Genomic DNA, 16050 nt, shown 5'->3' with positions numbered 1-16050 from the left:
CGTGCATATTCTACACATACATAAACTCACATCCGCCACAGATAAAAACAAACACCACGAAAATCAATCCACTTCAATCAGTTCTTCACATCTTGAAAGGTTGACTCGTCGTGGGATCTCGATAAATTGCATCAGAAAAATATCTCGCAATATGATCAGCTGTTTAGTTTCAGCCGGTTGATTGGGCCTCATCGATTTTCTGTGCCGTCTCCCCAGGTTTATCATGCCGGGCGACGTCGACCTGGACGACCTGCCCTACGAGGACTTCCTGTCACACGAGGAGGAGCTGGAGAAGAAGAAGGAGAAGGAGAGCAGCAAGAGACAAGAGCTGCTGGCCAAGGTCGACTTCAGCAGGTACGCAGAGTCGCAGACAGTCAGATAGACAGTCAGATAGACAGACAGTCAGATAGACAGACAGTCAGATAGACAGACAGTCAGTCAGATAGACAGCCAGCCAACCAGACAACAGATGAGGAGGTGGAGTGAAAGACAGAGTGGTCAGGTCAAGCAGGAGGACGTTTAGTTGAAGAAAATCACATTACCTTCCACACCAGGATAGAGAGACCATCCTGCAACTGTAGGACCCAGTGTTGGCAAGCAGCCGTTCTGTTGAAGTGTCCTTGAGCAAGTTTTTGTGGCTGACCCTTCCCTCTGACCTGGGGGTGTGTGTGTGTGAAAATATCCCTGTAGGGGTCAATCAAGCATTACATACAATATACTGTATTATGTAACTGTGGCCAGCAGGTAGCGCTGTAGTACATAAACCTCACTCTCAGAGACCTCCAGAGACGCTCTAGTGACAGATGCTCGAGCCCCCCTCCTTGCTAGAGCGTCCGCCTCCCATGCCGGAGGTGCCGAGTTCGATTCCCAGCTGCGGGGGACGACACAATGTGGGTTCCATATGGTGATACCGTATGCTGTTCTTTCATGTCTTTGACTGTATTGTTGAAGTTGTTTCTCTTCATTTGTCACTAAACTTTGAAAGAAAGCGACCGCGGCACCAGAGAGCCTGCGACTCTCAGCAGCAGGTGTCTGGTGGGTGGAAGAATCCGCCCCAGGCTGACCCACGTGAGTCGCCTCGTCTCCCAGTATCCTCTGTGACGACGGAGGAGAGACTCCGCAGAGAGAGGCTGAAGCCAGGACCAGAAGGAGAGGAAGATGGAGTGATTATGGCCAAGGCGTTTAAAGTGCAGACATCAGAGCTGCAGGCGCCAGGAGGAAATAGGAGAGAGAGCCAAACGTAACAGTGATCGTTTGATTGGGTCTGAGACAGGAGTGGGGATCATAAGGAGTAAGACAGGGGCATTAATGAGGTTGAGAGAGAGAGAGAGGGAGGTAGAGTGAGGGAGGGAGAGGGAGAGAGAGAGGGAGAGAGCCTGGTAGAGATTAGTGGCTAATCTGCTGGAGGTAATTTATGCCTTTGTTGTGGGGTGTCCAGGGAATGACTAATGAAAAACCCTTTAGTGATCACTAATCACCCTGCTCTCTCCCTCTCTCTTTCTCACACACACACGCACACGCACACACACACACGCACATGCACACGCACACGCACACACACACACACGCACACACACACACACACACACACACACACACACACAGACACACGCACACACACACAGACACATGCACACACACACACACACACACACACACACACTCACACACACACACACACACACACACACGTTACAAAGAAAACCCTATTAAATTTATTTGAATACATCCACATATCTATTAAGCATACACAGACGTAAACACAAAATAGATTAGAATATTACTGAAATAATTGACCTCCATTTCAAATGTATTACGCACACAAGCATGCAGTGTGTGTGCACACACACACACACACACACACACACACACACACACACACACACACAGCATCAGTAGCTAGATGATATTCTGTGTCTACTTCATGTTCATCACATTATAAAACTGGCCACTGCGTAACTTAATCAGCTCCACATTTGAATGAGGCCATCTTGAAGCACTCTGTGTGATATTGAGCCTTTAGATTTCTCTCTCCTCCTCCTGTGCTCATCTGATATTCTTTCTTCAAATATCTCCCCTTCTCCATATAAGTGCAGTGTCCAATTTCCTGCAATTCGACCAATGAGAACACGGCTTTCACGTGTCTTCGAGAACCATTCGTCCGATCGACTTACAACTTGGCAGGTGCGTTGCTGAGGACCAGAGAAAGTGCCGTGTCCAATTTCGTGCAGTTCTACCAATCAGAACATGGCTTTCACGTATCTCGAGGATCGTTCGTCTGATTGACTTCGAAATTGCGGGTGCGCTGCTGGGGGACGAAAGTGCACTGTCTGATTTCATGCAATTTGACCAATTGGAAAGGAGCGGTGCAAGCAGGGGGAGGATGAGGGGGGGGGGGGGTGGTAGAGTGGAAGAGCATGATATGTGGATGGGGGAATGGGAGGGAGGCGAACAGGCACTGCACTAGTATGTTTTACATGTTAAAAAAAAATAATAATAATCACGGTTTACTGTTGTTGGGATTAAACCCTACTCCCAATCCCTCGTCCAGCGTGTCTGCCAGATAGCTCAATCACGTGTCCCCAAAATGTATTTGTGTGTGTGTGTGTGTGTGTGTGTGTGTGTGTGTGTGTGTGTGTGTGTGTGTGTGTGTGTGTGCGTGCGTGCGTGCGTGCGTGTGTGTGCGTGTGTGCGTGTGTCTACACACAGCAGAGCCCCTCACTAATGCATCTAACCATGCCGCCTTGGGGCCTGTGGCCTAGACCCGAGACAAATAATAATTCTCTTAATTTCTTTTTAACTACACCACCATTACAGAAATGGCTTGGTATCGATCACAGCTGCTATGTATGAGTATGTCTATGTGTGTTTTTGATGTGTGTTTTTGATGTGTGTGTGTGTGTGTGTGTGTGTGTCTGTGTGTGTGTGATGCTCAGACTTGGCTTTTGAACGTCAGACTGTGTGCATCTTTGTCGGCGTGTGTCTGTCTGCGGCGCACACGCAAGAGATGTTCAGCCGGCGCCATATCTCTGTTGCTACGTAACGCAGCGAAGCAGAGTGTGAATGTTCTTGATCATAGTGGGGTAAAAAAATAAATAATAATAGTCATAAAAAAGGGGGTTGCTGCAATCGTCATAAATGGCCTCTAGAAGTGACTCTTGTGCTGTCGGCTGTGGACGTTCAGGAGCGAGCATCGTGTTTGGAATAATTCTAGTCATTGTACAGCACTCTGTGCACTTCCGCTTCCCACCCTGACACGCCCCCCCTCTCAGCTCCTAACACCTCCTGGTAAGAAGGACACGCACACACACACACACACACACACACACACACACACACACACACACACACACACACACACACACACACACACACACACATGAACACATGAACATCCATGACACTGAGTGTAATGGCTGTTCACACACCGCTCTGTCCTCTCTCCCACTCTTCCTGCTCAGATCCTCTGTTGTTCCCAGTAGTTATGCTGTCCTGGCTCCTAGGCAACGCAATGCTCTACATTCACCTATCCTGAAAAGTAATTTCACTGAGAACGATACTTGAGGACTAGGTTACAGCCCTTTATTCTTAAAGGAACAACTCACCCTAAAAATCCAAAATGCTTTTTCTTCTCACCTGTACTGCTATTTATCCATCTAGATGGTTTTGGTGTGTTGGAGATATCGGGCGTAGAGATGTCTGCCTTCTCTCTACTACAATGGAACTGGATGGCACTCGGCCTGTGGTGCTCAAAGAAACTGCAGCTAGCTAGCAGCTAGTGCATGGGAGTAGTTCGGTCACTATCTAACCCGAAGGAGTATCTTGAATCGGTATAAATGGGCATATCGATCGCAGGCCCCTGAATTGAATTACATTTAATCAAAATCGTATCGTGGCAGACTTTGTGAAATCAACAAATATCGTTGTCCAAAGAATCTATATAATATCGTATCGTATCGTGATGAGTTGAACTGATTTACACCCCTATCGCTGATGTGACTGGAGTGGCGTTGAGGTCTTGGAAAGGTCTTAAAAAGCTCTTAAATGGTGTTGAATGTAAGTTGAGGATTCCTGCATGTTACCCTGCTTTAACACTGTGATACGTCAGACGTCAGCCCTGTGTTGTTGCTGCCCGTGTGCCTTTCAGCTTTATGTCTCTGCCCTGGACGTATGTGTGTGTGTGTGTGTGTGTGTGTGTGTGTGTGTGTTAAAGCACGATTCACAATCTGCCAACGGCCATTATATCTGGACCGCACTGACGTTCAGCATACAACAAGAAGATGAAGGAGCAATACCACCATTGTGCTGTGTGTGTCTGTGAGAGAGAGAGGGGGGGGGGTGGGGGTGGGGGGTTATGGTTTATGGCAAGGTGTTAATGCTTTTATCTGATCAGATTCAGACCTCAATCAGAAGTCTCATTTTCTCATTTGCACCAGCATCGCTCTGCATGTGTGTGTGTGTGTGTGTGTGTGTGTGTGTGTGTGTCTGTGGCTGTTTGTGCTATTACTGCTAAGTGTGTGTGTGTGTGTGTGTGTGTGTGTTACTGCAAAGCGTGTGTGTGTGTGGAGGTGTCCGCATAAGCTGATGTGTCTTTCTGTCTGTTTATGCAGTCCAATTTTGTCCCTCAGACAATGTGTGATAATCGCTTTTACCTCACACTGTGTGTGTGTGTGTGTGTGTGTGTGTTGGCCTCTTTATGCGGTTCAATCTCCCTCCAGTACAGTCATATTCGCTGGGGGGGGGGGGGGGGGGGGGGGTGCACAGAGATGGAGGAGAGATGCCATCTGATTGTAATAAGCTGCAGTTCTGATAGCTTTGGAGAACAGGATACACGCACACACACGCGGGCACGCACACACACACACGCAGCAGACACACACGCACACACACACACACGCACACACACACGCAGCAGACACACACACACACACACACACACACAGGCACGCACACACACAGCAGACACACTCACACACACACAGGCACGCACACACACAGCAGACACACACGTGCACAGTCTGCACACACACACACACACGATCGTGAGCTGGTGAATCCAGGCCTCGCAAGGCTGAAACTATACAGCCCTCACACACAAAGCTATTTTCAATCTGTGCAAATTAGGTTGACAGAAAACTAAAAACAAAAACACACACGCGAATGCAAAAAACACACATTTCATCAGGATACATGTCATGATATGGTATATCATGATATGGTATATCATGATATGGTATATCATGATATGGTATATCATGATATGGTATATCATGATATGGCGCTAATGTATCGCAAGAGGATCACGATTGATATATGGGTGTTTAGATTTTTTTTGGGGTCCCACCCCGTCAAGTAAAAACCCAAGAGGGAAACGGTCCTACAAAATAATGTTATTATGACATCATCGTCTCTCCACTCCTTACTCCCCCCCCACCCTCCACCCTCCTCACTCTTCCCTTGCTACCCCTCTCCTTCCTCCTCCTCCTCCTCCTCCTCCTCCTCCTCCTCCTCCTTCCTCCTCCTCCTCCTCCTCCTCCTCCTCCTTCCTCCTCCTCCTCCTCCTTCCTCCTCCTTCCTCCTCCTTCCTCCTCCTTCCTCCTCCTCCTCCTCCTCCTCCTCCTCCTTCCTCCTCCTCCTCCTCCTCTCTTTATCACTTTGCTCCGAACAGGCAGAGCAGCAAAGTAAAAATGACCAGTAGTACAGCGCTAAGCCTCCCCTCTTTGATGTGTCAGAGCGTGTGTTGAGCCAGAGTTAATCTGTGCTAGTCTGCACGTAGAGGAACCCTGATAAGGCCTGATAGAGTTAATCTGTGGTACTCTGCACGTAGAGGAACCCTGATAAAGCCTGATAGCGCCGCTCTGTAATGAGGGATTAGGGATTAAGAGGACAGTGTCGGGGTCAGCTCCCCTGTGCTCGCTCACACTGCGGTTGATCCAGGTCGCTTCCAGGCTTTTGAGGGAGAGGCTTCGGGCGCCACTCACCCGGGTCCGGTTGGTTTCCGGCGGAGTGGCGAGGATGGAGTTATATGTGTGCGCGTGTGTGTGTGTGTGTGTGCGTGCGTGTGTGCGTGTGCGCGTGTGTGTGTGTGCGTGCGTGCGTGTGTGCGTGTGTGTGTGCGTGCGTGCGTGTGTGCGTGTGTGTGACTGCATGTGTGACTGCGTGTGTGACTGTGTGTGTGTGAATAGAGGGGCTGGGCCATGAGCAGGAGCAGTAGTCTGCAGCCTTGTGGTTCATTCCCCTCGGGCATACCTCCACACTGATTGAATTGGGGGTAAGTCCTACATAGCCAAGTGGCTCTTGGGTATTTGTGGTGATCCAGTGTACGTGTGGGCCGTGATTAAACCACATTGAAAATGGATTTGAGCCACGCGGGGCAATCGCTCACCTCATTGACAAGCAGCATCCCATACATAAAGAGAACACTGGGCAGCGGCCACCTGTGGTCATAGGGACTTGATTTGTTTGTCCTTGTACAATGATTAGGTCCAGAGGGCACTACTGTATGTGCTATTAGGATGGCTGTAAGCACCAGGTCCCCCTGGGCGCATTGTATTATGGTCACCCCCCCCCCCCCCCAATATTTTATTTTCAATTTTTTAATAGACACAAACAAGACAAAACAAACAGGCTCAGACACAGGAAAAGAAAGAAAAAACATACAAACATCATCAACATTCAATATTACAGCGTGGTGCTACCAGCCACATAAGGCGCAGATGTGCTTAAAAGAAATGTAGATGGGATCCCGCACGAGGGGTCCATGAGAGACCAGCCATGCGAGTCACCAGTCGCCCCCTAACCTCATCGAGGTAGGGCTAGAAACCGGTCCCAGATCGTTAGACATTTTCTAAGTGAGTTGGTTCTCAGGAACCTGAGCCTCTCCATCCGTTTAACACAGATCATGTCCATCAACCACAATTGAAAAGGAGGTGAAGAGGGGGACTTCCATTCCTTCAGAATTAACAATTGTCCCCAGTCAGTGTCAGAGACTGTTTGCACAACTGTAGGGAAGTTCAGAGAGGACTCCGTGCTGCCAAAGATTATATATGGTCAATGTACAGTTATTTTAAGGCCATAGTGTGCGTAGGTACGGTGCGTTTAGTGTGTGTGCACTTTGTTTTACCAAGGCGAAAAGGACTTTGGTTTAACGTCTCATCCGAAGGACAGTGCTCACTCACAGGACAGAGTGCCTGTCTCTGCTCCGGCGCATTGGGGATGGGGATATTATTCATGAGACCAGAGGGAAGAGCACCTCCTACTGGACTGGTCCTCCAACACCACTTCCAGGACCGGACGGTCTCCCATCCAAGGACTGACCACAGTCAGTCAGTCAGTCAGTCAGTCAGTCAGTCAGATCTGCTTAGCAAGCCAGCAATTGAACGCAGAAGCCACGGTGCTGGCCAGTAATTTGAGCGTTTGGAGTGAGTTTCTGGATTGGAGGTCTTCTTCTTTAACCTCATGTTGCTGCAGGTTAATTGCAGGTTAATTGGGATGCGGTGTTGAAGTGACTATGCAGACATGCTGTTGATGTATGTGCGTGTGTGTGCGCGCGTACATGTGTGCGTGTGTGTGCGCGCGTGCATGTGTGTCTGTGTGTGTGTGTGTGTATGCGCGTGTGTGTGTGTAGGCTGACTCTGGAGCAGAAGGAGCTGTGCCGCAGCAGACTGAAGCTGCTCTCCTATCTGGACCGGCTGGCCACATACGAGGTAATAACACACATAATGCACATACCACATACATCCACTCGCCATCAATCTATTCGTTTAGATTCAGACGGTTTTGCTGTTGAAAATGAAGCATGTCACGGTAGTTGAATTGAACCTGCAGGTCTGTTGGGCGCACCACGCTGCTGCTGCGGTCACTTAATTGCCACACAAAAGCCATCAGTCAACTACTGATGGATGGTCCAGAAATGAAAATAGCACATTTTATATGTGCGTGCAATGAGGGAAGGTCAGTCCTCTATTAAAGATGATCACATCAAGCCACCGCGTAGAAGTTTGAAGGTCACCGCACGACCACCCTATTACCCACAATGCCATATTATTGAATGTTTTTTTTCATAGCATTCTTTATTCTCTCGCCAAATCCCGCCAAAGAACAGAGGCTTTTCTCTTCTGTCTCCTCCACACAAACACTCTCTTACCCTCCTGAAAAATGAAAACTGGTGGAAGATGTCTACGTGATGGGCATGGCTGATGAGTATATAAATAAATAAAAGTGTTGCTGGTACTTTTACAGACGCAGCCGTTGTGAAAATCCCACTTCTTTACTGCATGCGTGCTGCACCACCGCACTTTTGCTCCATCCCCGAGTTAGACGAAATTGTTCCAAGGAGTGGTCAGCTGGTTATTAGACGTTTGAGTTTTTGTGATGAAATATGGTTCTGCTAATACACGTATGAAGGTACTAATGCAGATAGATGAGGGGGGGGGGACGTCTACACTAGGGAGCAATTGATGTTCTCTGGATTTCAAATGTGCACATGAATAGACACTTTAACATGAATGAATCAAAGAGGAAAGAGGCATGCTTTGACCTGTGCAGCAGAGTAGAGATGAGATTCTGTCCTAGTGGATATTCAGCTCATACAGAATGATGTCTCTCTCTCTCTCTCTCTCTCTCTCTCTCTCTCTCTCTGTCTCTCTCTGTCTCTCTCTCTCTCTCTCTCTCTCTCTCTCTCTCTCTGTCTCTCTCTGTCTCTCTCTCTCTCTCTCTCTGTCTCTCTCTGTCTCTCTCTCTCTCTCTCTCTCTCTCTCTCTTCACTTGGACATTGTCATGGTAACTGCAGCACTCGTCAGATTCCTTTTGCCCTAATCCATTTCCTCTGGATGTCTATGAATATGATATTAGGGTTTTTATCATCCCGACTTTGGCTGGCTCTGTCCGCATATGGCCCATTCAAAGGCTATCCATCAGACACACACACACACTTGCGCGCACGCTTGCACAGACGCACGCACAGTCGCACAGACACAGACACACACGCACACATTCATGCACACACACACACACACGCGCGCGTGCGCGCAAACACACACACACACACACACAGGCAGACCCTGGCAAAGGGAATGCCACAGAGGATTTTATACACACACAGAGGTACACAAATCCCTCTTAGCCAAAGGCCAGGACAACAAATGTTCCCTTCAGACACACATATACACACGCACACGCACACACACACACACACACACACACACAGACACACACACACACACACACACACTTGCACATCAGATGGTTCCAAACCAATGGACAAGACACCTCTATGGTAGAAAGTTAAATAGCATGGCTGTTGACTTTGCATTTACTCTCTGCATCCATCTGCAGTCAAAGCTCCCTCTCACGATGTCCGCTCCATTTCTTTATGAAACCCCCATGGTATTCTGTCTCCCCCCTCCTCTCTCTCTCTCTCTCTCCCCCTCTCCCTCTCTCTCTCCCCCTCTCTCTCCCTTTCGCTCTCCCTCTCCAGGAGATACTTGGAGGTCCTCACGCGGCGGAGCAGAGATACGATGCAGAGTTCTTCAAGAAGTTCCGCAATCAAAACATCGTTGTGTCTGCGAGAACCTACGCCAGGGTAAAGACAGACTCATCCAAACCTCACTGATCGTCTCACTTGGTCGGTTTATCTTAGCCGTACCTTTCTCCATCTTGCCCAGCCCCGCCCCTGAGCTTCACTATTCCACATTGTATAAATAACAAGAAAATTATTATTACATGAACGTTTGGTCGTCTTGATTTAACCTTGATAGACATTATGTAGGCGTTTTTAATTAGAATATGCTGTTGCAAATGTACTGTGTGAACTGCAGTACGTTTCCATAGCGTTAAAATATCTGAAAATTCCGAACCCAGCCCAACCCAGCAGCCCGCAACGGCCAATTTAATGTAATATGTGACCTGCTCTGACCAAATCAGTCGCTTGTCGCGCTGGCTGTTTGTCTAGAAAACGCGATTTTATCAGAAAATATTTATTTCTGTTGTTTTGGGGTTTCATCAGATTATAGTAAAATAAAGCCTTGGCTTTCATTCTCTGTAAAGATTATTGTGAAATTCGACCGCTAAATATACTTTTGAAGCTCTTGAAGGTAGTGACAAAACTGAAAGTAAACTGCGCTGCTCTGAGCCTGCTGCTCTCTGCTGCGCGTGCAGCCTCACGTTGCCAGTTAAACGGGTGTGTCAGTACTTGCAAATGGTAGGCTATATTATAGACTACTCTAGGATTTAAAACGCTGTTTCTAAAGTTTGTCAGGGTTGTATTGTGGAGTTCTGTTATTGGTTTGTTATTTTAGACTAGTTTAGGCTGTTTATGTAACGTTTTAACCTCTTAAAAATCTGCCTCTTCGGGGGTTATGATAACGAACATGGCAACCCGTCTGCAGTCTCTCTCTCGCTCTCTCTCCCCTTGCTCTCTCTCTCTCCCCGCTGCAACGGGAGAGAGAGAGAGGGGGAGAGCAGCTGCGTAATTTCTGCATCCAGTGAAAGTCTGTCTGTCTGCCTGTCTGTCTGTCAGATTGATAGACTAATACTAGTCAGTAATCTGCGTGATAATGTTGCTTTACTTTTAAATTCAATTCACAGATGGCATTAGACTTAGCTAATTTCAGATTATTTGCCTCATAGCCTACTTTCAGCTGTCTGTCTCTCTGTTTCTACTCCAGAGCAGAAACGGGTCCGCTATAGATTCTTTGTTGCTGTTATTTGTAATAATTATTACAACAATTACAATTATTACTATTAATGTACAATTATTATCCTGCATGAATGTAGCCCTAATTACAAAAAATAATGTGGGTGGGGCGTCAGAGGATCTTCTGTCAGTTGGGTGTTACAGAACAGTTTGTATTGATAATAATAATAATAATAATAATAATAATAATAATAATAATAATAATAATAATTGATAGGACTTATATACCGCTTTTCTATGTAGCCTACTCAAATATGCTTATACATGAATATTTCCCTGGGGTTAAAGGCTGCATTACAGTAAAGTGATGCCATTTTCTGAATTTACCAGGCTGTTCTAGCTGGTCTATTAGTTGCCTTTACATAGGCTACTTTGTCATGATATCCACTGAGGTGTACTGAGATGTTATGTGTACCTGTTCAACCAACAAAAGTATCTATCTATCTGTATATTCGAATAGAAGACCAGGGGCCAAATGTAGTGTTAATTTGGGCGTAGAGCTTTTTTGGGCTTACACAGATTTCTACACATACAGTACATGCACAGTTTTATACATTTGGCCCCAGAAGTGGTTTATAGGGAAAGTCTCATAAAATCTGGCAAATTTATTTTTTTAATCTAATATTAGAAAGTCCAGTTTCCAGGATTTTCCAAGTGGTTTCCAGGACCTTACCATGACCTACCCCAGATCATAACACACCACCATGCAAATGTACAGCCCACTCCAACCGGAGGTGGTTTCCAGACTTTACAAGTAGTTTCCAGGACTTTCCAGGTGGTTTCCAGGACTTTCAAGGTGGTTTCCATGACCTTCCCATGACCTTACCTGCATCATAACACACTGCCATACAAATTTACAGCCAAATTTAACTTGGGGAAGTGGTTTCCAGGACTTTCCAAGTAGTTTCCAGGACTCTCCAGGACTTTCAAGGTGGTTTCCATGACCTGCTCATGACCTTCCACGGATCATGACACACTGCCATACAAATTTACAGCCAAATCCAACCTGGGGAGGTGGTTTCCAAGACTTTCCAGTGCTTTCCAGGTAGTTTCCAGGACTTTCCAGGTGGTTTAAAGGACTTTCCAGGTGGTTTCCATGACATTGCCATTACCTCCCCAGGATCATAACACAGTGCCATACAAAATTTCAGCCCAATCCCACCTGGTGTGTGGGCATGCACATGCAGACAACTTCAAGAAAAGATGTTTATGTCTCAGAATTAACGTCAAACTTTGAGGCCGTTTTTCTCAAAAACACAGTTTGGAAACAGTCGCGACATAAAGGGGTGTATCTCCCTCAATTGTTGGACTACAAAGATAATTTTGATATCCCCAGAAAGCTGAGAGTCTCCTCTTTCCAACGGTGTATACAACTCAAAATGTCTTTTGGGGTCAATGTGACTGATTTTGTCAGAGCAGGTCACATATGTCTCCGGACGCAGGAGGAGCACAGCAGAGCTTCCAAGGTGTGCAAAGCAGCTAATAACTCTGTCTCTCTCCCCTCTCTCTCTCTCTCTCACACACACACACACACACACAGACACTCACATCACATGCTGCCGTGCGCGACAACAGTTGTAGCCTAGGCCTGCTCTGGATGAGTTGCGCTGCTGCTTTCATGTCGGTCTTTCTTCAATTAATCCATGGTCTTCAGATAGCGCGACCGACTACGCTTCCCCAAAGTGCGGATAGCGTGACCGCGCAGTGTTTCAAATGGAGGTAGCAGAGGTAGGCACTAGGCAGGCTACAGAAACAGTTCTTATTCTTCCCCATTTCTTTTAATTACCTCATGCGCTCTCAATTGGCCATGTTGCAGTAGTAGGCTAAACGTAGTAGTGCAGCAGGTGCGCACACGGCTTGCAGATACGGCCAGACTCGCTGTCTGATTTCTTTTAATTACCTCATGCGCACTCAATTGTTCACAGCCTACTCACGTTGCAGTAAAGTTGACAAATAGATCACAGTCGAGTCCACAACAGAAAATCTGCGGTGGCATTATATGGACACTTCAAATAATAATTACAGCGAATAATCCTTCCAAAATGTTTGTTTTGAGAGCTACCTCATTGAAGCGTTTCTTTACTCCATGTAGGCTATAGAGAGTGCAGCAGGAGTCTGTCTGATTGTGTGTACCTACGTGTGAGAGAGAGTTAACGTCTTTAAGGTTAATTACTCTGCGTGTTTCACTGCTCTAAATTATTTAATAATGTTGCTTTGTCACGTTCTGAGCCTGCCCCGCCCGCGCCCGCGATATTTTCATAATTTGCCAACCCAGCCCGCCTGCGGGGCGGCCCAGCCCGTGGGACCCGGCGGGTTCTGGGTGACCCGCGCATCACTAATGTGTGTTAGTGATGTTCTAAATGTTCTGCTGCTGTATTTCCATGCAGTCTTATTGCGTAATCTTGGTTTGTCAGAATTTAAAAAGCCTTATCCACCTTATTTTTGAATGCCCCACTGTAAAAAATAATTGTGCGTACAAGTTCCGGTTTAACGTGACTCATTGTTGCAGCTTGCCATTTCCTAATGTATTCTACTTGATTTGAAAAGACGGCCACCTACACTCAGTCTCTTGTACCCTGGCTGAATTGAACATAACTTGGTCAATAAGTATGTAACATACAAAATAAAACAACCCGTAATATCTTAATTTTATGTAGAATGCAGAGGACATGTAACTGTTTAGTTAAACTTGCATTCCAGGAATATTGTGCTCTTAAGATGACGTTAGTGGCTCGAGTCCGTTTCGTCCTGAAACCCACATAGGTTGCGCCAGGCGTAACCTATGTGTGGTTTGGCGCAACCTATGTGCGATTCGAAATAACGCATCCGAGATAGAAAACATTATGAATATAGCCACGTTATAAACAACAAACTAACGCTGGTGATCCGTATGGAAACAGTGTTACTCGAAATGGTTAATATTAGCCACAGCAGGCGATTACCCATGAATGCACTGCGCTCTTAAAGGGATATTTATTGACGAGATTTCTGCCAAGCTGGACCTGATTAGTGATTTGCTCCGTTCGCCCAGACGGGTGTCAAGCTGTCAGCAACAAGGCTGGGAGGATCACACCGGAAGAAGCACCCACATGCAGATCAGGCAAAAATGGCCGCCAAAAATAAGGTGGATTGTTTTTTTTGTTTTTTTATATTTTATTTTGCGATTTTCAAAACGTAAAAAACAACAACAACAAAAGGCTCAGACAGAGAAAGAAAAAACAAACAAACATAATACACATTCCAATACTACAGCTTGGCACTACCAGCCATGTAAGGTCCCCATGTGCCTGCAAGGGATGTGCATGGGATCCCACGCAAAGGGTCCATGAGAAGTCAGTTATGCGAGTCACGTATCGCTGTTAACCTCATCCAACAGGTCCCAGATAACCAAGAACTTCCCAAGAGAATTTGTCCTCAAGAAGCGGAGCCTCTCCATACGCATAACCGAGATCATGTCCGTCAGCCACAGCTGAAAAGAAGGTGGGGAGGGGAACTTCCACACCTTCAGAATGAGTCTTTTATCGACAGTCGTCCCCTGCTTCAGAGACTGTTGCACAGCCGTAGGGAGGAGCAGAGAGGATTCCGAGCAGCCGAAGATGGCGAGTTCCGCCTCCGGCTGAAGGGTTATTCTATAGGCCTTAGAGTACCAGTCAAATATTTTGGCCCAAAAACCAGATAATGAAGCACAAAACCAAAAAGCATGGGACAATGTACCCTCTAACACCTGACATCTATCACATAGTGGTGAGACAGAAGGGTAGATCTTGTGCAGTCTAGACCTGGAATAATGGAGACGGTGAATGTCTTTAAATTGGATCAGCTGGTGTCTGCTATTAATTGAGCAGAGTTGGACCACATAACCCAAATAACTTCAGACAATTCAACACCAAGTTCCCCCTGCCATGCCTCTTTAATCCTCTCAGTGGGGGCTCTGATGCAGCCATCAAATAAACACACAAATCTAGAAATAAGATGCCTGGAGTGCGGGGGACTCGATAAAACATCAAAAAAAGCATTTTCATTTTTGGAGAACTTCAAAGCCACGAATCTTGGATCTAACATAATTTCTAACTTGTAGGTATCTAAACCAGTGTGTGTTGGGCAACTCAAATGTCCTCTTCAGAAGATCAAAGGATGCGAAATGACCATCTATGTATAGGTCTCTGATGGAAACCAGACCCTTCTCACTCCAGGCATGGTCATTTTTGTCTGACCATGGAGCTAAAAAAGAAGGATTAAAACAAATTGGTGTGTGGACAGAAACAACCGGTAGATTCAGAAAACCCCTAACTTGGTTTAGAATTCTGACAGAGTTTTTCACAACAAAACTTAAATTCCGTGAAGTTCCAGGCTGCTCTTGCTTAGAAAATAACATAGCTGGCAGAGAGGAGTTGGCAATAGAATTGGCCTCCATTTTCAGCCACAGGGGGGCCCCCGAGAATTAAATTGCTAGGGGTCCCTTGCCGCCAAAACATTAGGGCCCTGACATTGGCAGCCCAGTAGTAGTGTCTAAATACAGGTAAGGCTAGTCCTTCAGATTTGGCCTTGTTATTGTTGATTCAAACTGTACTTGGCCAATTCCCCCTGCTGTCCCGGGCGTTGCTCCTCCCCCTCTGAGTTGTAGACTAGCACATGCTTCTTCCGATACATGTGTGCAGTCGCCAGCTGCTTTCTTTTCACCTGACAGCGAGGAGTTTCACCGGCAAGAGGTAGCGAGGATCACACTATTCCCCCCAGTTCCCCTCCCCCCCAACATGCCCCCCGACCGACCAGAGGAGGCGCTAGTGCATCGATCAGGACACATACCCTTAATCCGGCTTCCCACTCACAGACACAGCCAATTGATCCTTTATTGACGGCCGACCAAGCCAGAGGCGATCTGGGCAGCCAGCGTCTATCAATATGATGACTCATATGACTCTGGGACAGACGGCCGACATTTCAGGGTTTCTGCTGTATAGTGGACGTCCACGTCAACACTTCCGCTTCTGTGCGCCGCGGTTATTGTTTACAGTCCAATTGATGCGAGAATGGAGTTGGAGCTGATCGATTGTAGGTCCAGACGACATTTAGGCTAATAATGAGAATAAATAGCTGCGTATGAGACGTGGTCGGACTGTAAACTTATTAGTCGTCAGACTGATTGAGCCGGAGGTAATGCGGGGACTCGACCCTGCGACCCTCATGTTGGTAGGCAGGGAATCTACCGCTGCACTACCCGGACCATGTGTGTGTGTTTGTCTACAGGAGAGTAACCTGCAGGCTCTGGACATTCTGTTCATGTGTTCATGTGTGTGTGTTTGTCTACAGGAGAGTAACGTGCAGGCTCTGGACATTCTGTTCATGTGTTCATG

General features: G+C 46.8%; 1 protein-coding gene across 1 annotated transcript in view; it reads left to right on the top strand.

The window, feature by feature from the left end:
- The window catches only part of nbas (NBAS subunit of NRZ tethering complex), a gene marked incomplete at its 3' end in the record, with an annotated part of 267708 nt that overhangs the window by 55106 nt on the left and 196552 nt on the right, over window positions 1-16050 (top strand). The window contains exons 18-20 of the mRNA XM_083643060.1: window positions 217-354; window positions 7628-7706; window positions 9479-9583. Of these exons, the coding sequence (XP_083499186.1) occupies window positions 217-354; window positions 7628-7706; window positions 9479-9583 (322 nt within the window). The remainder of the gene's footprint in view (window positions 1-216; window positions 355-7627; window positions 7707-9478; window positions 9584-16050) is intronic.

This window comes from Poromitra crassiceps (genome assembly GCF_964638095.1).
Source record: "Poromitra crassiceps genome assembly, chromosome: 9".
NCBI lineage: Eukaryota > Metazoa > Chordata > Actinopteri > Beryciformes > Melamphaidae > Poromitra > Poromitra crassiceps.
Note: the sequence above shows the minus strand (reverse complement) of the source record. Positions and strands in the feature narration are given on the sequence as shown.